General features: G+C 39.5%; 2 protein-coding genes across 6 annotated transcripts in view; one reads left to right on the top strand and one right to left on the bottom strand.

Annotated features, from left to right (window-relative positions):
* LOC125299134 (adhesion G protein-coupled receptor F4-like) overlaps positions 1-6788 on the top strand; it is a 30199-nt gene extending 23411 nt beyond the window's left edge. The window contains exons 10-14 of the mRNA XM_048250275.1: positions 2743-4101; positions 4342-4383; positions 4505-4564; positions 5050-5110; positions 5295-6788. Coding sequence (XP_048106232.1) covers positions 2743-4101; positions 4342-4383; positions 4505-4564; positions 5050-5110; positions 5295-5386 — 1614 coding nt within the window. The 3' untranslated portion in view covers positions 5387-6788. The remainder of the gene's footprint in view (positions 1-2742; positions 4102-4341; positions 4384-4504; positions 4565-5049; positions 5111-5294) is intronic.
* A 922-nt stretch (positions 6789-7710) lies between these two features.
* LOC125299748 (lysophosphatidylserine lipase ABHD12-like) lies at positions 7711-22155 on the bottom strand. 5 transcript variants are annotated; one of them, XM_048251169.1, is made up of 13 exons: positions 22012-22155; positions 21174-21292; positions 20932-21037; positions 20586-20705; positions 18874-18904; positions 18743-18788; positions 18026-18155; positions 16975-17012; positions 15134-15213; positions 14819-14901; positions 14627-14705; positions 14051-14175; positions 7711-7903 (listed from the first exon to the last, which is right to left on the bottom strand). In XM_048251169.1, the coding sequence occupies exons 1-13, from the start codon at positions 22128-22130 to the stop codon at positions 7876-7878; spliced, it is 1104 nt and encodes a 367-aa protein (XP_048107126.1). In that variant the 5' UTR covers positions 22131-22155; the 3' UTR covers positions 7711-7875. The 5 variants fall into 5 exon arrangements, 4 of the variants coding, with proteins under 4 accessions (XP_048107126.1, XP_048107125.1, XP_048107123.1 ...); XM_048251168.1 differs by having other exon boundaries at positions 21174-21313; positions 22012-22154; XM_048251166.1 differs by lacking the exon at positions 22012-22155 and adding an exon at positions 21509-22005 and having other exon boundaries at positions 21174-21313.
* Positions 22156-23146: the final 991 nt, after the last annotated feature.

The raw sequence follows: 23146 nt of genomic DNA, 5'->3' as shown, positions 1-23146 counted from the left end.
TGCAGTTAGGATACATTGTTAGAGTAAAGGGCTGTTCACACCAAGAACGATAACTATAATGATAACTGTAAAAATGTAATTGAATGATAACATCCACATAAACTATAACGATAATGCAGAGGTGGAAAAATCCAGCTTTAGCATTCACTTAAAGCTGCAGTTGGCAAGATTTTGATCATATTCACTGAAACCGAGTCTATTCACTGTCTAATCAGAGCAGGGCTGTGTGAGATCTGACTGTCAATCACAGTCTGGTGCACACTGACGAGCACAAACTCAATGAGAGGGTGCTAGGTGGTAGTGGGGGAGGGGCATGAGAGTTGTAAACATTCAAAATTTTGGCTAAGTCCCCTCAATCTGTCAGATTTGCCAACTGCAGCTTTAACACAGATGATCGCACCAATTAGCTGCTCTACCTGTCTGAAGAATTGTGGTAAAACACCCTTGCACCCCGTGCGGAAAAAACACCCTTGCAACTTTGGGCCAACGGCCTCAGTGTCAGGAAGTATAACGAGTGTAACAAATGGCTTTACTGCATTTAAATACACATACACGCCAGGCACCGGCTAGAACAAGGTAGCCAGCGTAAAAAAAGCAAAAACCGAGAAAACAGTGAAGAAATTGCCAATACTGCATAGTTTCTCTTAAACTCAATAGCACAAAGTCACAGTTCTCAATACTCTGTATCCAACCACACACAGCAAGTTAGCTCTCTTCAGACTTCTCTTTTTTTCTGTTTGAAATAAGCCTGCCTTTAAATAGGCCAGTCAATTGTCCAATCAGGACCCGGGCTAAACCAACTTAGAGGGGTGACTGATGGTCTGTACCAATATCCCTGACTGTAAATCTCCCCTAGTATACAAGGACACATAGATACACAAGACATAAACACATACACAACAACAAAATGACACCCTTCAATCACAAAAGTAAAAGGTGAGTGCATGTGAGTTTGGATGCACGAGGCAGTCTATTAACAGTTTAAAACAGGAACATAGTTAGGAACAGATTTAAGAACGATAAAAAGCTGATAGCCAATCAGAATCCAAATTTTAGCCATCACACTCATCAATACGAGGAGAGACTTTAACAATAAATGACACACTCACCAATGATATAGTTATCTGTATAGTTCAGATAAGCACATCAGTTTTATAGTACAGTTATCATTCCTGGTGCGAAGACCTTAAAGCTCGCCTTTACTTTTAGTTGTGCTATGGGGGAAAGCATAAGCGTTAAAGGAACATGCCAACTTTGGGAAATTAGTAATGCTTATTTGCATTCTATCACAGAGTCAGATAACAGGACATTTCTTCTCTGTGAGTGCAATAATCCAGTCTGACACGGCTGACGGAGGCTAGTTGGCATGTTCCTTAAAGTTCTGCCTCGATAATCAGTACTTTTTATGTTATTTCCCAGGATTTCATCTACGTCTCAAGCATCATTGTATTAACACAAGACCATAAAGGAAAGTAAGAGAGAGGCCGCACTATGCATATATACTCTAGGAGAGAGGCCGCGCTATGCATATATACTCTAGGAGAGAGGCCGCACTATGCATATATACTCTAGGAGAGAGGCCGCGCTATGCATATATACTCTTTTATTTATGTATAACTATCCAGGCCAGGGGCCTGTACTACGAAGGGAGCTTAACCTACCCAGATGTAACCCAGGGTTACTTTGTTAAACCGGGGTTGACAAAACCTGGTTATCTTAAGTGGTGTTAATCGGTACTACGACGCTGATTATGAAGTTGATTTGAGCGGGTTAACCTAATTGGAGTTTGTCTTGCTCACATAAAAGGGCGGGTTGCAGCAAAAGTCACCACTTTCAATGATGACGCGATCATCTTATTTTACGGATGAGGAATGCACAATTATTATGCCAAGTTATGAGGAATTAAAACCCACTCTACGACAAAAATCAAATACGTCGGCAGTGAACAAAGCAAGGCAAGGTATTGCAAATCGGGTAGCCTAAATGCCTAAAAGTAAAGTTTTATTTCCACATGTTCTTCAAATATGTGTTACGGAGGATTAATAGCTTGCGGAATGTCTGAAATAAGTTGAAATAATTAAATTGCCTATTTTGAGTTCATAGAAATGCCTACAGATGCAACACAATTTTTAATTGCCATGGCAGCATACCTAGGTTAAAACATATCCAGCTTTCGTAGTACGGGTTAATCGGGAAGTTACGCCACACGTGATCAAGTTACTCTCGAAGTTACCCGGATAAGCCAGTAACCCCGCTTCGTAGTACAGGCCCCTGCACTCTTAAAGTTTAAAAATAGACAAATTGAGTGAAGCCTGCTCCTATCCTCACTGATTAACACAAGACCAAACATGAATGTGTCATTCACAGCATACATTTACAGAGATTTTAGAAGTGACTACCAAACCAGTTTCTGTTTTTGGAGTAATTGACTGTATGAAAATATTGCCCCCCTGTGTGGTTTGTTTGAGATGGGGGTGGCCATTTGGCTGCCTTGGTCCAAAGATCCTGGCCTCACATAAGCTATTCATGGGTTTCATCAGGTCCCTTCCGTAGAACATCAAGCACCATGCAGTCTTTATTCATAAACTAGGTACTTGATTTTATAGGCAAGGGACCTGATGAAACCCATGAATAGGCTAACTGGTATGACCTATTTCCAACTAAATAAGCTAATTTCCCAAAGGTTGGCAGGTTCCTTAAAGTTCTGCCTCTATAATCAGTACTTTTTATGTTTTTTCCCAGAATTTCATCAACGTCTCAAGCGTCATTGTGTCCAATTCCACCTTTAATACCTGGGGTGAATTAAATGATGTCAACAAAACAGCAAGGAATGTCAGTGCATCTTTCCTGGGCTCTATTGAAGTGATTGTGAGATCCCTGCAAGGGGACACATCTTTTGAAACAGGAACAGACATTATCCAGCTACGTCAAACTTTTGTCAACAGCTCATACAATGAGACACTAGGCGCAGATTCATCTGCTGCAGTCTTCATCCCAGAGGAGGGGAACTTTGCAATTACAACCATCACATTCTCTACCCTAAATAATGTCCTACCAGCCAGGAATAGTAGTGACAATGATAGCAGTTTATCCAACTCCATCAATGCAGCTGTGGTTTTATTCCAAGTAAATGACACCATCACCAATATCTCGCTAAGCTTTGACCTCATAAATGAAACACTAGAAAATCCTCAGTGTGTCTTTTGGAACTTTGAGCTTTTTGATGGATTTGGTGGATGGGATTCATTTGGATGTGAGCTCATATCGTTCGAGAATAACACCGTCACTTGTGAATGCAACCACACAACTTCCTTCTCAATTCTAATGTCACCATCCATTCCCCCTGGCATAAGATTGTTGCTGGATTTCATCACATACATTGGTGTGGGTATATCCCTTGCCAGCTTGATCATATGTCTTATCATTGAAGGATTCATATGGAAGAGCATGACCAGAAATGACACGTCTTACATGCGGCATGTCTGTGTGGTGAATGTTGCTGTGTCACTTCTGATTGCTGATATCTGGTTCATTATAGGAGCAGCTATATCAGACTATCAATCAGTAGCTGTCGGACCATGTACAGCAGCAACCTTTTTCATCCATTTATTTTACCTAGCGATGTTCTTCTGGATGTTGGTGTCTGCTCTACTCCTGTTTTATCGCACTGTCATGGTTCTCTCACAGATGAAGAGGTCAACAATGCTGGCAATTGCATTCAGCCTTGGCTATGGTGCCCCCCTCATAATCGCCGTGGTAACTGTTGCTGCAACTGCCGGAGGTGGAGGTTATATTCGAGAGGAAAATGTCTGCTGGCTCAACTGGAATAAGACTAAAGCACTTCTGGCTTTTGTGATTCCAGCATTGACCATTGTGGCCATAAACCTTCTAGTGATGATTGTTGTTCTCTTCAAAATGTTGAAAAGGGGTGTTGGAGACACAACGCAGAATAACGACAAACATGCCCTAGTGGTCATAGCGAGATGTGTCGCCATCTTAACCCCCCTCTTCGGCCTTACCTGGGGTTTTGGCATAGGCATCATGGCTGCGCCTGAAGCTGTAGGACTCCATGTTGTTTTTGCCGTTTTAAATTCATTACAGGTACCAACACAACACAATCTGACAATAGTAGTTATCCCAAATCATGATCAGTGTATATTGTTTAGCATAATTGATAAATCCATTGTTTTCATTTTCTAATTGATTTTGGAAAATCATGAATGTAGTAGTTTCCTAAACAAATCAAGCAGCTGATGTACAGTAGCATCACATTCAAGTTAACATCATTTTCATAATATACAACTACACTTTAATAACATGATTGCACTTTTTATTTTAAAGGGTCTTTTCATTTTGGTCTTTGGAACACTACTGGATAGCAAGGTAAATGGTTTTACATGAGTATTTTACATTAAGTGTTTTTATTTTAACTTGCACAGGATGCGGTGGACATGTTGATGTTTGGTGTACAGATCTACCTCAGTTTTCATTTTCTTCTATACAGATAAAAGAGGCCTTAGTAAGAAGACTAAGAAACCAAAGCTCTGGCTCGGGTGGCACAAGGGTAGGCATTCTTTGATAATTAATTTATCCATATTATATATTTTTTGTTGAGTTCCAGTGTGTGTGTTTAGGGATGGCATCCATTGTGTTGTGTATACCAATTCTTGTATATTATGCTGCCTACCTCACACCAGTATCAATGCCCCCATTGGACCTCACGGTGATGCTGAAAGGTCTTGCTTGTGGTGGTGGGGGGTGACTTATTTTAAGACATCTCATCCTGAAAACATGAGATGTCTTAAAATAAGTGCATTAAGTAAATTTGTCTTGATAAGACTCCTTAAAATATGTCAAAGTCTTCTTAAATTAAGTCAAAATGATCTTTCAAGAGAGCGCTTTATTCATTATACTAAAAACAATACCAAATTGTTTTTTTTTCCTCATTATAAGATTAATAGCACTTGGTTAGATTTCATTTTTTGCAGTGTAATTCCTAAAGTAAAACTCCTTAAAACTGAGCCCTCTTTTTAACCCTTTATTCAATAGAGTACAAGTGCTGGGACGTCATCGAACGTACTCGATTTCTTCAGAGGGATTCGAAGAAGAAGTAAGTTTCCTTTGTTGAAACAATTTGGTTTGTATGTCTTCCAGAGTTGGATATTGATAATTTTCACTCAATAATTTGTGCATTAGTCTCAGGCCATTTGACATGGGAATAGTTTAGTGTAACAGTTTGGACTGTGACCAATATTTATTTGCCAGCTTTAATCTTTGATTGCTTTCTTTTTCAGATGTGTACAATGTCTCAGGAGGACCTGTTGTCAACTCAGGATCTGGGACTTCAAGCAGTTACAGCGCTGTCAACTCCTCTGGGAACACTTAATATGAAAACCTTAAAACCATGGTGTGAACTATGGGGGAGCCAGGGGGAACTCCGCTCCCTCTTGATGAGACAATGGAAAGACATGGAAAATTTTGGTTGTCTCTAAAAGTGTTATTGATGTGCTGTTTGCCATGTGTTTCTAGTTTCCTGTATTGTCATTATCATCATCAGGGTCAGGCGTAAAATCAGGGTATTTTAAAGTACAATTCATGCATTTGGACGATTAGTTGACTTAAAGATAGGCTATCCTTAGGAGACGAAACAAGGAGCGATAAGAATAGAAAAAAAGAGAAAAAAAAAAAGTATTTTGAGATCTTAAACTGGACTTATTTCCCCACTGCGAAAAAGGGTCCCTTATGAAAACACAGGTGAGATCTCATTTGAAATGTTGCTTTTCTATGGCCATTACCATAAGACATGACAAATAGAAAACAAGGAAACTTACTGACAAAATTTGGTTTTCCAAAATATCTAAGCAGTGTAAACAATTTAAGAGCAACAACACAGTTTTAACTAAAGCTGTTTTTTTATTTTAACTTCTGGAAACTTGAATCTTGAGAAGCACAATATCTTGTGTAGTATACTTGTGTTTCCATTCAGGTAATGGATGCATTATTGCCATTGTTATTGCCATTCCCTATAGACCTTTTTCACACTTCCGCATTTTCACTTCAATGCAGTGTAGCAGAACTTCCGGTTACCATAGCGGCAGATGATGGATGTGGGCTGGCAGTTTTCATAACATTCAGCAGTTTTGTATAACATTTTTGTATATACAAAAATCTAGTTTATCATTAAAATGACATGGTTGCTGTCAAAATTTGCCGCTGTTAGTTTGAACACATTTTCGAAATATCTTTTTTTTGGATGAATGGGAGTCAATGGTAGTTGCAAATCTCAGACTAGCGGTGAGCAAGGAATATTTTGGTGGATTGTGTTACATCGGTACTTTGGTAGGGTAACCAGGCTCACAGTAAAAATCTAGCTGCCATATCTCCATCAACAAAGCATACAACGGAACTGGATTTACTCATCCTTGACATATTTCCGTTTTTTGCGCAAAAGGTCTATTGGGGTTGCATGTATTGGGGCATTTGCCTAACTACCTCTATTAGTAGGGTGCAGCATGTACATTCTCATCATCCCCTCCATGTGACATCAGGTGTTCTACAGCAGTGGTTCTTAACTGGTCTGGCTTTGGGACCCACAATTTCCCATGTGTATTAAGTTGTGACCCATATATGTTTTGCCTTTAAAGCCAACAGATACAGTGAGTGACATGGTAACACACGCAAAGTGCCTTTACACGCAAAGTGCATTACAGTGGGCGTCGCTTTCAAATGGCCACTTCAGTCGCACATTACGCGGCGTGAAGCTGCGTGAAACTTTAGCACCACTTTCAGCCACTGTGTGTCGCTCTGCCACTGTACATCGCTCTGTTAGTAGCCTGATTGCCACCCCTTCTGAAAAAGCAGGAGGCTACCGTTAAACAAAGGCTAATTGTTGCCGAGAGGAATCCCAGCCTACGAATTCAATAACAAAATAAATCATGCATAATTAAACATTACCTCGATTTAGACTACTTGGGTAGCCTATGGCTTAAGGCTTGACTACACGGTGGTAACGAAAATCGAAATCTGCTTTTGATAGCCTACCGGTGCCGCTCCACAAAACAAAAAAATATCTTAATTTGCTGTCTACGTTATTGTCAGTGTTGGGGGTAACGCAACTACGCAAATCAAAACAGTGTCTTGTGTGATAATTGAGCCAGTAGAGAAATAACTGTTCAGAATTAATCTGTAGCCTTGGGTAGGCTTCTGCAGAAAACAATGTTGTTCTTTTTACACCATGAGTCTCCTTATTATGGGCAAAGATGGCAGCTTTGGTTCTTTTTCGTAGGTAAACTTCAGATGTCTATAGAAGCAGTTTGACCTTCACATCTACTGCCAAACACATTGTTTTATTGATCAGAATTCCTTTGATTATGGAGATGTAATCTATCAATCAGCATGCAAAGGAACTGCAAAAGCTTGATATAATCAATTCAATTTTCAACAAATGCCTTATTTACACATCACTGTCATGTGCACTGTGGTAAATTGGTCCTCTTTGCAAACTCATCTAAAGATCTACTGGTTTACACTTTTAAACAAGGACTTACTGACACTATTAATGATACTGTAGATATTTATCCTGTCTGATTAGCTAGACTTTCCCTTCCACTATCCTTCCCCCTTGAAGTGTCGGTTTGCACTTGCTAGACTGTCATATACATTAGAAATTGTTATTTAAATCTTGCCTGGTTAAATGAAGGTTCAATTGAATACATAAATCTGATTGTTTTTATTTATTGTGTTGTACAACTATAGATACAACAATGCAATTAATGGGATTGACTCAGCAATTCAATTACATGATGTCAACATAACAGTGCATGGTCTGTCAATGACTGTTGACTAGCAGAAACAAGTGATCTACTGATGCATTCTTCAAATGTTCAGTGATTGAACAAATTGCCTGCAATGGAAAAAAAAAACAGGCAAACATCACATTAATATTACAGTCATTCAGCTTCGCTGGTACTTGAGACTTAAAAAAATGTTTTTTACTACATTTATTTGATTCAATGGACATACATTCACACATACATGTGTGTGTGTAAGAGAGAATGTGAGTATGTTTGATCCTGTAGGGCTATTCATAGGCGCCACCTACCTCACTGTCAAATAGAACGCCGCCATATTTACGACCGATCTCGCCCAGTATGGCCGCCCACACTGCACATTTGAATGTGTGTGAGAGAGAGATATGTGAAGAAAATGTCAATTTTAGGCAGTGGGGATAGCTTGAAGGCATTCAAGAGTAGAGGAGAGCCTGGACGATTGAAACACGGGACGAATGAAACATTCCAGTTTTCTCCGAGTGTATAGGCAAAGTCCTTTTAGGCAAGTCCCTCCACTCGGCGGCCATATACCAACGTTTTATGGGCACTCATCGGGCACAGTCTTTGGGTCGAACTGCGCGTGCGCAAGGCTTCACGACACCAATCTTGCTCCAGCGGCAAGATCACAACACATGATTGGCACGATGTCTTCACAACTGTAAGACTAGCCTTTTGCATTCCTAAAGGAAATGGTTACAGAACGTCCTTTGAAGCCAAGATTCCTGTTTTCATTTGATTATGACTATTGTGTTAGCCACCATTTGTCAGGAAACTCTTAAAGCCCCCCTGTGTAAGAAATTCTCCCATCTAGTGGTTAGGAGTTATATAGCAACCAACCTCTCAAGCGCTGCCTCGTTTAGAACTTCGGGAGCCGTCACACATCAAAACTGACACTAGTTCTGGAGTCCTAGCACGTTGAAGCATAAACTTCTCTCTGAAAGCGTAACTCTCGCCAAAATGCACCCTAGGGTGTTTTGTGAATGTACACCAGTCAAACTTTCGTTTAAAAAGCTTAATTATGTCTGAAGCGCCACTTTCAAGCTTGTCCGTGTTGTGGAGTTTTGAATGGGAACTATTTTTGATACATGATCGTCCAAAAATCGCTATTTTTAAAACACTAAGAAGGCTCGACACAGCATGAAACCCCGATCGAAAAATCATCAGTGTCTCTACACATGAACTTCGAGCATTGAGAACATTGTTCGTGTACACAGTGTTCACTAAAAGAAATGTTTTGAACAACTCACTTGGGTTTTGTGCTTGCTGCCATCAGTCAAGGGAGTTGTCCAAAACCTTTTTTTTTAGTAAACTATGTGGACACTAACAATGTTCTCAATGCTCAAGTTCATGTGTAGAGACACTGATGATACTTCGATTAAAGATGTAGATTTAAATGAGGATTTCTAAGTAGGCTTCGAATTGGTGGTGGTCATAATTAAACATGAATGAGGCCACATTTATGAATGGTAAATGTTGATTTAGTTAACAAACAACTGAAAACGTTGCACAGGGGGGCTTTAACCCTGACCATAACAAGCTAAGCTTGTCCATTGCCTGTCTCCACTCGGTCTGGAAGATACTTGAACTCAACCACTAGAAACTGAAATGCAACGGGCAAATGACAAATGATGTATTTGTGTTTGGTATCATTTTTAATGTCTCAGTGCGAGAAGTAAGAGGGTCTCAATTGTACAAATGTAAAATAAGTGTATATCTGTTTTCTGTAATCTGGGAGAAAATGGTCCATCTTCTGCTGGAAAAATCCCACCACCTTTTGGTGGTCTGATAAGGATACCCTGCTGAGACTGGGGTCTCCAGGTTTGAATACTGTCTATATGTTAATTCCTGCTTTGTAGTGTAATGTAAGATGCCCCTGTTCTGGCTGGATACTTAAGGGTGATGAAAACCCCATTCTAGGAGTTTGCCTGCTTCTCAGGACTCTCACCTTATGTGTAGTTGGATTTAATAGGAAACCTTCTGTTTCTCAGAGCCTTCAATCGTAGTTGAAATCTTTGCCAGGTATGCTATATTTTGACCTTAGGTTTATTTTAAATTGATTGTTATATTGCTTTGAGGTTTACCATCTATTATGTGTTTATTGGTTAACTGTAGTGTATGATTATTCCTGATACTAAAATAAATTGTTATATTGATTAACAATCTGTAACAATCTCTCTTGTGGTTACAGTAAGGAAATTATGATGAACAGTATTTGGTGAAGAGGTAATCCGTTGGAATAGCCTATATATTACTGATTGGTGGTTGATTCAACCATGGTAGATATGTGACTAGTATTTAAGATATAAATGGAGTCAGATGGTCAACTAATAATTAATAGTTCAATTAAATCTCATTGAAGCACCGGATAAGACAGAACACGTATTTTCTGGGAATTGTGCTACAATTTCCCGGCTTTCACAACACACCATATGATTGGCTCAATGTATTCACATGTCGACGTTTTGCCGAGGAAGGGGTGGGATATGTGTAGACAACGGCCATATTGGCGTGACAAACTAGCCCCATGCATTTCTATGGAGTATTTTTTTGAGTGCTGTGTCTCCTCATTAGAAAGTCTCTGGTATAGGTACCTTCTGAGCCTACGTCATTACGTTCACTGGAGGCAAAACAAACCATCACCTCAGCTGGGAAGCTAAACGAACAGTCATATTCGGGAGGCTAAAGGTTATCATGGTCTCATCTTGCTGTGCTGTCGGGTGCCAGAACCGAAAAAGTCATCGGTTAAATTTGAAATAAGTAGGCCTAGGCTACAGTTTCCAGTAAGAACGTAGTTATTCGTTTGACTCACGATAACCCAAGCCTTGTATCGGAACCTCACATATTAGCCTACCAATCGTCCTAATCGTATTTCCAACCTCTTTACATGTATGTCACGTATTCATTTCTATACAAACCAAGACTGCGGATTCCTAAAAAAACACAAGCGCCCACACCATAAGTGTATCTAAATAAACTATGTAGCCTACCAAAAATGTAATTTTACTGTGACTCGAAGAGCTAAACCAAATCCTTGATTACTAGCTACTAGGCTACTACTGTATAAGGCCCAGCACTAACTCCGAGCGTGGTAAACAAAATTGGATATTTCAGGCAGTAAAAGCCCCGGTAAGAAACAAACTAGATTTTGTTCAAATCTAGACACCTATGGCTACTGAAAAATGTGAGGTTCATTTATCAAATGTTATTTTGAAGTATTAAAAAACATTGTTGTTTTAGAATTTTCAAACGAAATGGTTGGTAATTAGCACGTTTGCAATAGCAGCTACATCTTTGCCTTGTGACATGGGCGGGCGCTGGCTCGGTAAAATGTCGGTTCGGCAAACACAAAACTCACCACGTCATTGTAGGCCTATTGTAAGTCTTGGACATGACCATTTAGGAGATAGTTATATGCATTCAATGATTTATACACCCTCAGCTTCTCCTTACTGTAGACACTCGGTTTTTCAATAATGTCCGGCCATTCAACTGATGGCAAACCTGTCTTTCCAATCACTGACGGTATTGGGTCTGTCAGGATGGTCCCATCTGATAATGTAGCCCTAGTTTTTTCAAATAATCCTCCCGATCACGTACACTGAGTGTATGTACGTATTGTGTTACATCGTTACACATTTTAGCAAAGACTTTAGATTACTGTCTGATTTTAGCCGCCTCACTAGTACTATTCAAATAGCCGCCTCACTATCCAAACGATTGTTTCTGCCTCCAGTGACGTCACGCCCACCCGAATGTTTATGTTTTCACCACCGTTGCGAAGGGGCTAGTGATGATAGACAGACGTCCTTCGGTCAAAACATAGAGCATGTTAACCTTCTATCAGTATCTTCCTGCTCATTGTATCACAGAGTTATAAACGAGTTTTGATGCGCAAAAGTAAACTTCATTAACGGTTACATTTTTTTTATTATTAACGAGTGTTTTTCATTTAAAGGTTCGACTTAATGCTTATTCAGTAGACCATTTAGTGTTATCCAAAATCCCAGACTTTCATATCACATGCTTGTTTACATGGAAAGCAAAACAAGCTATAGTGACATATGTCATCCCGACCAGGCTGTAACTCCATGTATTTTAATTAAATGCACAAATATCTGTGTTTAAACAATCATTTATGGAGGTGAGACATGGAAAAACAGTTTTAGGATGATGAAAATAGCAGCTACATTTGGGCCCACCAGGTAGGGGGTCGAGTTCCCATGTTATCCTATGGAGACTGACGGCCGGTGGGTCGTTAGCCTACTTGGATGTGCCGTGGCCTAACCCAGGTAAAAACCTAGTGAAACGACATTTTCAACTATAGCCTAAACATGATATAAATGGGAAAGCTTACCATTCTAGTTATAAACATGGCAAAATCATCCACAGGGCATGATATTTCAAAAACTGCTTCATACACGCTCACGATGATGGCAATGAGATGTTATCAGACATGCACGAAGACGTATAGCCCTGCAACAATCTATCTGAAATAACACCTATTGGGAGTAGCCTACCATTCATGATATGTAGTACAATTTTTAAGTTATGGGACGTTTACATCACAAACTGTAGGCCTATGTTTCATTCGTCCCCTTATGTTGTTTCAACGGTCCCGACCAGTAGGGACGAATGAAACACACAAAACAAATTAAGAGGTGAATGAGGTTTCAGAAACGTTTTCTAAACAGTTCACGCACGTCCCACTTTTGCTGTAGCCTAATAATTCCTGAACGGTTTTGTACAAAGCTGAAAATGCATTTGTATTTGACAGAGGACAGATGTAGGTTATTAGTGACCAAATATTAGCTTTCAGTGTGGCACGATCGGTTTGTAAATTACGTTTAATTAAAACGTGTTTCAACTGTCCCGGCTCTCCCCTACTGATGCCTATCAATATGCTGTGGCTGGATGGGTCAAAAACGTAAAAGTGCGGCACCTGGCCACCAAGGATTTATATTTAATCATGGGAAATGTAAGTATTATGTAAAAACAATTCAAATATATGATTTTGGTGGTAGTTTACTCTGACTAGGTACATATAGTAGCGAGTTGTTAGCTAATGGGCTAACAGCTAGTAAGCTACCACTCATTTTAGTGTCAATTAGCTCGCAGCTAGCGGTCATTAATCTGAATAATGTTCTTTAATGTCAGATGTGTTTATAAGTATTTTATACAGTCCGTGGTTTATACTCATTGAAAGAACATGAATGGAAGGGAAACGAGACGATTGTGACTTTATGGGAACAGTTTGTGGTGGGTTATCAGCTGTTAGCTGTCAGACGGTCAGCTGTTGTGACCACTGAGCGGCTGAGCGGGGCGCAAATCGGTCATAAACATGGCGGCGCAAAGCTACAGTGACGTCATGTGACACAAACGAATAGTCTATTATCAAGTGAGTAAGTATCCAAACGAAATAGCTTTCATCAGTGGCTTGTACATTATTGAACCCCATTTTCTAAAAAAAATTGGCCCACTGTGTAAAATGTAAATAAAAACAGCATGCGATGATTTTCAAATTATGTGTACACCATTTGTAATTGCAAAGACAACATATCAGTTGTTGAAACAAGAACTTGTTTGTTTGCTTTTTTGAGTATATAGTTTCCTTTGAATTTGATGCCAGATTTTTTTTAAAAGTGTATCTACAGAGCCCCTAAAGGCACATATAAAAAAAATATATATATAATTTTTTTTTCAAGGTTTTGCCGCACAACAGAAACCAGAAAAAAAAAACCATCACTGTGTTGAATCACCTCTTCTTTTAACAATGGTCTCGAAAAATTTGGGAACAGAGGAGAACATGCTGATAGTGAGAATGAAATGTCCCATTCTTGCCCCCAATATCCAGTATTGGATTTCAGCTGCTATGTTGTCTATGTTCTTTATGCAACTAAATATGGGTTTATGTGATTATCATATTCTGTTTTTATTTGCATTTGACAGTGTCCCAACTTTTTGGAAATGCCATTGGACTTTTATTTATGGATGGGGTTGGCCAGTAATGGTGCCAACTGCTTCTTCCTATACGTTTTGTCGATTAATCTTATACATTTTGTTTACTTACTCTACTTTTCTTTTTATAGAGGTCAATCAATATGTTCACCTAGTTTGTAGAACATATGTGTTTGTTAATTTGTGTGTATGTGTCAGTGTATGTGTGAGAGCGAGAGCGTATGTGTGAGAGACACATATTGACAGTGTTACAAATATGTCCTTACTTAATAATTTCAGGGAGTCGAGGATCCTGGTAGAGCCCATTATGCTTGAATCCGTGGAAACCCTCAAAAGGAACTATCCTGACACTGTTTGATGATTTTCGTGATTTTTGTGCAATCGCAAACAGCTGTTAAAAGAGACATCATGATTTTGTGGTTTTAGGTAACTAAAGGTTTTAGTTGTGATCACGAGATTTTATTTACAGAAAAAAAATCCCCTTGGAAAACCTTGTCACCCTTCTCAGAACATCTCATGGTGCAAAGATAGTCTCATGAGGCAAGAAGCTTTTTAGAATGACGTTAATATGCATACACACCATAACAATACATCTGTAGGTTTTGTCAAACTAGCTAATGGAAAAATAACCCATGTGAAACTTGCTTCGTAGTAATAACAGGCCCCTAATCTGATGCATTTCATCACATCTGAAATGGCAACCCCAGTGACTTACCACAGAAGTTGGTGGCATGTGAGCTGGAACCCCCAATATTTATTTATCAATTAAATCATTGACCAACCATTTACCAAAACACACATCTTCACTTCACACAAACACACAGTGCTCTTATTGATATTACCTCCCGACCCATGTGAAATGGCACAATGTTGTCATCTTCAGCATGAAGAAACAATAGTGGAGTCTTTAGCTTCCTCACACTAAGACATAAAGTAGAGATATTACAGAAGTACATTACAGTAACTATTATGTTCGTGCTCTTATGTTTTTTTTTAATTGTTTTGTAAATGTTACTCCTATGTAATGCACTTACTTTTCATCATTGGGGAAGACCACTTTGTTTTCTGATATGACATCTAAGAAAAAATATTCAAAATATGGGAAATTTCGATAAATCTGAAAAGTAACAAAAACATCATTTTGTTGGATTAAATACAAATTCAACAGCAATAAACACACAATACTTAGGCCACACAAGGTATGAAAAATAACTTTCTGGACATAAATTACCATAGTTCTTATACTTGACCTGATAAAACAACAACCTGTCAAAAGGTCATTTCAAAGTAAGCTTGTGTGTAGATAAAATGTATGATGAAGTATGCTGTGTAAATGTCACCCTGCCTACCCTGGAAAATGGGTGACTGGCTCCTGCTTCCCTTATGTTCGAAAATGCTCCCTCTAATATGACCGCATCCACAGTGACCCCTGGAAAAACAGTTATAGTGGTTAACATATGCAGTACTGTAGGTTAGTACTGTAGCATCATTAAGGTATGAAGGCAAAAACCAAACAATAGGCTTTATGAACCAGTCCATATATCACTTGAGTTTGGTTGGAAACTGGCCATAATGAGGCAAACTAGGCCAGGACCTTCACATTTCTTGTGGATTTTTAGGTAGCACAGGATGTACTTTGACTAGAGAGTTCATCTTTAGGGATATAGTTTTTTGATTGGGCAGTGTTCTAGTTATTAGGGGTCTTAGCAGTGAAGCTGCAGGAACCCTATTGTTTTTGTTCTAATTACCATACATATTTTCCTTCTCCCCTAAAAGTGTTTGTGTAGCAAAAACCTAATATAATGAAACATGTTGTGTTGGCCACAGGAATCATTTTGCGACTTCTGTGACCTTCTAGGGAAATGTACTGCCCCTCAAGGACCCACACACACATAGCTTATTCCACCCAAGCATTCATTAAAAGTGATCATGCATGACATTTTATTATTAATAATGAGGATATTGAAGAAATCAGGTGATCAAAATAAAGCAATCAACAATAACGCTTGACATGCACTTAGTCTCAGTCTCAATTATCTCGTCTTTTGCCACCATGACTTAAAATCTTCTACGCCACAATTAAATTAATATTTCAAAAAGCATCATCAAAACTCAAAGTCTTTAATCAATGACAATGCTCAGAGGTCTTACACCCGGGCTAACTGAAGCGCTCCAATCACTTGTTTTAGAAGACTGGTCTAATTTTTTCGAACAAACACGCTGCTACTGTATCATGTCTGGTGTAGTCAATTTCACTGATTAAAGTGGAAGCTAACTGTTGCAGCAGATGCTGCAGAAACGGAACGCTTCAATTATGTGCCCGGTGTAGCCTCCCTGTTAGGCTTGGATGTACTGTTGCTACATGGCCTTTGTATACCTCCATCCACCTACTCAAATGCAGAGTTGGTCGTTCACCTGCTAAGTGACATGAGTGGCAATACTGAGATTCAGGGTTCAAGTCCTGCCTGTGACGATTTGTCTCTTGAACTCTTTTATCCCACCGCAACTTCAAATCACATTATGCCACAATTAATGTTTCAAAAAGAATCAACAGGATTCACTGCAGTCAATCGTGATTCTAAAAAGATTTATGCTTTTACCAACTATTGCCACTGTTACTTATTGGGTTTGCTGGTGTAGTCTGCCACCCTTTTGCTCCACTCTGCTTGGTGACGCAGATTACACCAAGTGCGGCTTATAATTAACTTAAGCAATAAGCCCAGAGACCCCGTAGGTTACACTGATTTTGGAACAGCTAAGGGGCAACAGGACTTCAGTCAATCACAATTCTCAGATCTTAGGCTTGGACATGGTATTGCCACACAGCTTTTTGGTAAGAGGTTATGGAGCTAGTTATATACGTGTTATTTCTATGGAAATAAACACATTAAGGCTTAAACTGCTATAGATACAGATGAAGTGATGGCAAAATGAATGGGGGTCAATGAAATAATAACTCTTAGTGGTCTCATAATATGAGACCTGGTGGTAAGCTTTCTGAATGTGCACTTGATTGCAAGACTTGCTTCCGGATATGTGTAGGAGTGGCTACAATCTGTAGAGTTAATAATACCATTCTGCATCTCACAACAACTGATATTCACAGTTACCTTTCAGGTAAAGAAACACAAAACATGACCAAGGATATTACAACAACAAGGATTTTAAAACCCAAAAATAGACAATTTACCTTGGTCTTGAAGTTCCAAAGCAGTGTTAGTGGCTACTCTGTGGATGGATTAACATAATTCAGTAACATATATACCATTTTTGATTCACCTAAGGTTGCATAGTAATCCCTTGCCAAATTATACAATTACATGTTCAAGGTCCACTCAGTATTTGCTAAGTATAAAGACTTGCCATTTTATGTGGACTCTGTTGCACGAGTTTCCACACTGAAGTGACAGATATGAGTGATAATTGAATGCTGTGATCATTAGAAGATCTGGGGCGCGTTTCCCAAAGCCATAGTTGCTAACTAAGTTAGCAACTTTGTTGGTTGCAATGCAATTTCCCATTGCCAACCAACTAAGTTGCTAACAGGTTGGCAACTATGGTTTTGGGAAACGCACCCCTGACTGGCCAATAAGTTAGTTCATCGGTAAATTGGTTGCCGTTCATTAAATGAGGAGTGTTGCGCTGTGTACTGCACTGTGTAAAAAAACGTATTATGGTTATACTGTGAAATAGCTGCAGCTGTATTCTAACGTTTCAAGGTGTGCAGTCTCTTCTATATTTAAAATTTTTAAAAAGAATAAAAGAAATCAATAAAAGCAGTGCACAAGAGATATTACCCATACACAGCATGTAAACATAACTATTAATTTGTGCAATAGCTTGCAAAAGTCTTTTAAAATGATATCAGATGAGTAAACAGAATGAGTAAACAGAATGTGCCTTTGCACCATAGATGAATGGTTGCTGATAATGGGCAATGTAGATATTGCATTAAAGATCAGCCATTTCTTTCTACAACAGTCAAGAACCCTTTTGCGGTTATGTAAGCACATCATGTAATCTGAAAACTGCTGCCCTGATTAAATACAACTGATCTCAGCTGGTATTCTGTCTATAATGGAGTGGAATGTAAATGTCTATGTGACCCCAAACTTTTGACCAGTAGTGTATCTGTAATGTTGTACTATTTCTGAAGGCTAAATAACTTGCTTGTCTGTTGAATGGGTTGAATATTTTGCAACCCACTGCATGTTCAGTGTATTCTAAATACCATCACTCACCCGGTGCCCAGTGAATGTCCCCAGAGCATCACTGGGCTGCTCCCACTGCGTGCTTTTACCCACTGGTACACATAGAGGGTGTCAGTAGTCAGGCCTGCTTCAGTCGGTTCACCAGAGGAATCTCCAAAACCTACCCAGATGTCAAGGCTATTAGGCAAGGATTACACTGCAAGTCTTAATGATCAATTATGATTTTTTGCTCAAATCCAATTTTTTTGTTTGTTCACATTCTTTTTATTAAATGTGGCAAATATGAAATTCCTACCCCAGTGTGCAAAACAACAAACGAACACATGTACAGCACGCAGCTAGCCCTGACTGACTTCCTTCATAGCTCTCTTCCATTTCTACCATGCTATAACCCACATCTGCAAGTATGCTCCCAACTTCCCTGACACTCCAGTGAAATGTTTGGAATAACTTGATCAAGATTGAAGTAAAAGTTGCATGAATTCTGATATAATCATTCAGACTGCAGCCCCATCCCTATATAATATTATATATATAAAAATTAGACCTTTATCTGATTTGGACCACATATATGGAAGTGCCATTAATCAGAATTGGAAAAATTGTATGCGAGTTGCACTGTTTACACCGTTTTGAAAACATCAGATACAGTATGTGTTACATCAAGTGAAAAAAACAGATTTGGTCTATAGTAGTGTATTCATTGAGAGTAAGGATACTGACGTATGTTTGTATAGTTCAACCAACCTCTGTAGTCCAGGGACACAACATGGAATCCCGCAGCAGTCAAAGCCTGCAATAATTTAGAGCAATATCAATAAATTATTTAGTTCAATGTTTACACTAATTGTAAATCTATATAAAAAAAAATAACTCACATTCACAAGACCAACTCTGTGACTGGTACCTCTGTTCCAAAGAAGTGAAGACAGAAAAAGAGACAAACACATTTAACTATTGGGTCATTCCACGTCAGTTCAACCAGGGCCCACGCACTTAGGTCTCAAAAAATTCTGAAAAAATTACCAGGTGTACCTATGTTACCCAGGAGACACACTGTAAAATTACTCTTATGTAAGATCAATACTTTCCAAGATACAGCCAGTTTTACAGGGGGAGGGGGGTGTCGATTTTGTTCGGCCTCTTTTTTTTGTCAAGACATATTTGTACTCAACATAGGCTCTTGATTTATTTTCCTTACTGAGATAAGTAGAAACACTCTCACAAAAAGCAATGAACAGAAAACAAATCCCTTCAGGGTCTGAACAACAGACCTCACAAGTCTGAAAAATCATTTTGGTTATCATTTTCAGAGCACCCAAACACCTTGTGGGAATATACAAAGATTTTTTAAATATGTTTTTCTTTATTCTCCATGATCCTTCTTTTTGAAAACACCAATTTGACTTGTCTTATGCAAATCTTTATTTGAGTACAAATATGTCTTGACAAAAAAAAGAGGCCGAACAAAATCGACACCCCCCTCCCCCTGTAAAACTGGCTGTATCTTAGAAAGTATTGATCTTACATAAGAGTAATTTTACAGTGTGTCTCCTGGGTAAAATAGGTACACCTGGTAATTTTTTCAGAATTTTTTGAGACCTAAGTGCGTGGGTCCTGGTTGAATTGATGTGAAATTAGATGCTAAGCTGCGCTATAGAGACAGAGTTGAAGCTGATTTCTTGGAGGGTGATCCAGCACGAGTGTGGAAAGGACTCCGAACCATCACTGGCTTTGAAAGAAAGTCCCCTCCTATGATGAATGTGAGTAAAGCCCTCCCTGATGAACTTAATGCTTTTTATGCTCGCTTTGACATGAAAAACACAGACTATCTTGTTTCATCACACTTCAAAACACACACACACACACACACATATCTGACTTTCTCCAACTTTTGCACATCTCCATAGAAATTTTTATTTATTATTTTTGATTTCTCCTCCATCTACCCATGTCCTTGATTGCCCAGCCTTTTTGCACACTGCCCTCTCCCCACATACACAGCACACTATCCCATCTCCCCTGTCATCCCCCCAACACACACACCAAGACCCCTGGCAGTTGGGTTAGCCCCTTGAGCCGTGGATCTGCCCAAGGTTTCTTCCTTGGTAAGGGAGTTTTTCCTTGCCCCTGTTGCTCTTGGGTGCTCCTTGTTGGTGCCCCCCGATTCCAATCCTCCCCCACCTTTCTTATGCAGCCCTTGCCACTTAATCTACTAAACCCCTCTTCTACTGCACTTTTTACCCCCCCACTTTGCACAAATAGGCTGACACCAGACATAATTTCACTGCATTTCTTACTTCCAGTAACTATATGCATGTGACAATAAACTTCCTTGTATCCTTGTATCCTTGAATGACCCTATTGCTAAATTCATCTGAAAACTGCCAATCCTTTAGATTGAATTGGGTCAACTGTCAATAGGCCAAAAATAGGTCAAAAATGGCTGACAGAATATTTCATATCAAATCACCAACACGGATCTATTCTCTCTCATTCCTCCATGATTTGCAAAGCATCATTTCAAAATCCTTTCGAACACCTAAACATAGTGCACTCCATTCTCCTGAAACCTCATGCAATTCCTCACCTTGTGCCCCCATTTCCATGCAGGTAAATGAGGACTGGAGCTCCATTTTGTAAGGTCTGCTCATACCATCCCAGATCCTTCCCCTGAGCTTCCTGCCAAAGGGAGTCTGGAACGGTATGCCTGATTACAACAAATGAATGACTGAATTTTGGAATAACACCATTTTAATTCATGAATTTCAGTGTGATGATGACCCATTCAAACAGAATTAGGTTACTTAATTAGACAACATACAACTGTCACCCTGGCAGAAGACATTGCTCAATCAACACAAAGGGCATTAGGTGAGAGTTCTAATTGTTGTTATATTCAGTTTTACATGATATGAACAGGAAATAGGCCCTACCAGACTCCCAGAGTTATATCCTTCTCTGATGACATGTAGATGTTATATGTGTGATTGAGACCAAGGTCTGCAGGTTGACTGAGATCAGCGAAGAATGGAATTCTGGCTATGAAGGAAATCAGTAGGCTAAGAAATAGGCCTACTAGAACATGTGAAAAACAGTGTTGCTTGTGCCTTGCCCTGAGTAGGCTAGAGGTCAAGTTTGAATAAACTGTGTATTTTTTTTCAGTGTAATATCTTACCAACATGAGAAAATACTGCGTGGTACAGTATTCCGGGAAAAAGTCGCACTACAAACGGTATGCACAAATACAGGACCCCAAAAGCCACAACCAACCGCTTCAGTGTCTTCATGCACCGCCTAAAAGAAGAATAAATAGGCCTATTGATAGGGTGGTAATGGTAAAAGAGTAGCGTTGATTAGTGATTTCTTATTATAATTTATTATTATTATCTAAACAAAATCCCAACATCATCTAGCCTATAGACTAGGCTGTAACATAGGTTACGTGTCTGAAACCAGTTCACAGTCGACGCCAATTAGTCCAGTGGATCTTTAATCTAAACGGTAGCCTACCTTTCTTGCGCTTTCTCATGACTTGTTTCCCGATGAACTACCCATGGCTTTTCATCTGTAGATTTGCCAACTCGGTCAGATCGTTTCCGCATAGTTATTCGTTGGAGGTATTTCGACTCAGCTTTTAGGAGAAAGTGGGCTATCCTATCCGCTTTGTAGCAGCTCATACAAACTCCACTATGATGTCAAGTTTTTAGCTCACGGGAGGAAAGTTCACAGTGTCGTGAAAGGATTGCGCTAGACATGGGCCATTGAAACAACTGAGCACATAACTCCCTTAGAAGTCATTAACAAAGCAATCAAATTTCTATAGCCTACAGGATAGGACACAAACATAATATGCTAAATGTAGTCTTAATGAAGCCAAATGCTATATTGCGCTAGCGTTACTTCCTTGTTATCCTATCCGGACCAATTACATCCTTCGTTTCGACATGACATGACATTTGTAGGCTAGATTTCAGCGTTTGGCACAGACAACACACACATCTTTGTAGTTTTACCTGCACGTTTGTTTTACATAGGGGTGTGACTTTCGAAACCGACGTCTCGAATCAGTGTCGAGGCTTCGAAGCACAAGTGTTTCGAAACACTGCTTCGAAACGTGGTTCAAAACAGCCATGTCATGTGATCACTGCTTCGAAACATCGTTCAAAATCCCCATGTCATGTGACCAAAGTTAAGTGAACCTTCGGTGCCTTTCACCGGTGTCGACAGGCGTGCCCGCACGTTCAATTAACAGTGTAGCAATATGCGTTATGCAATAACCATGACGGTGTAGTGGTTAGTGAGGGTGTTTTTTGCACGGTAGCCCAGGCTGCTCAAATGTGGTTCGATCCCCGTTTGATTTGTAAGGTATTGTTTCAGATCGTATCTGTTTATGTTTTCTTACTTCACCATTAACCACACAGTTTCAACTAAACTCTCAGAATGGTCAAAAATCGAGAGTTTTTATAAGAAAGTGATTTAGAGAACACATAGTGGCAGCAATAAGACTCCCTTTATTGTGACTTCATGTGGTCTCCCATCCAGTAATTGACCAAGGGCATGCTGCAGCTTTTGATAAAGACTGAACACAGGTAACACAGCGAGCCACGAACTTTAAAGACTGAATCTCTAATACGAAGCATTTGACAGATTTGTTTCACCCTAAACAGCTCTGAGGTGTCGGAATTGTTTCAAAGCTTCGGAACAATTCGGCACAATTGCTTCGAACGTTTCAATGTTTCGTAAAGCCTCGCTTTGCCCATCCCTAGTTTTACACCATAGCTGTGACGTGCAGTGTGGACAGGAGCTGGATAAGTAGCGTGCATTCACAAAACCAAATGTAGCATATTTGTTGGTTCCCTGTATTAGCCTATTTACCAGCCCACTTTCGCATAGGGGGAGGGGACATTATCTGTCACTCTAAAACAGGAATGTCAAATATACGGCCCGCAAGATGATTTTAAACGGCCCGGCCGCACGTCAGTCCCTCAACAACGAGAGAAAACTTCCCTTGTGTGTGTGTGTGTGTGTGATGTATCACACCAAATTGGCCCACCATTCCTTCCCAACTATGCACAGTATTCCATTATCTGCATGCCATCAGGCTATTTACAAATTTCTATCAGGTAAAGTTGAACACGTTATTAAAAT

The sequence above is a fragment of the Alosa alosa genome, chromosome 8, assembly GCF_017589495.1.
Source record: "Alosa alosa isolate M-15738 ecotype Scorff River chromosome 8, AALO_Geno_1.1, whole genome shotgun sequence".
NCBI classification, from domain to species: Eukaryota; Metazoa; Chordata; class Actinopteri; order Clupeiformes; family Clupeidae; genus Alosa; species Alosa alosa.
Note: the sequence above shows the minus strand (reverse complement) of the source record. Positions and strands in the feature narration are given on the sequence as shown.

Excerpts from the sequence above, each read along its gene's own strand:
- LOC125299748 (XM_048251166.1), bottom strand. The coding sequence starts at position 21,675 with ATGAGCTGCTACAAAGCGGATAGGATAGCCCACTTTCTCCTAAAAGCT. Across the intron at positions 14,902-15,133 it reads CCAGTCACCCATTTTCCAGG|ATTTATCGAAATTTCCCATA; the intron begins GTAGGCAGGGTG and ends GTTACTTTTCAG. Across the intron at positions 7,904-14,050 it reads CGACTCCCTGAAATTATTAA|GCAATTTGTTCAATCACTGA; the intron begins GTAAGGACATAT and ends TTTCCATTGCAG.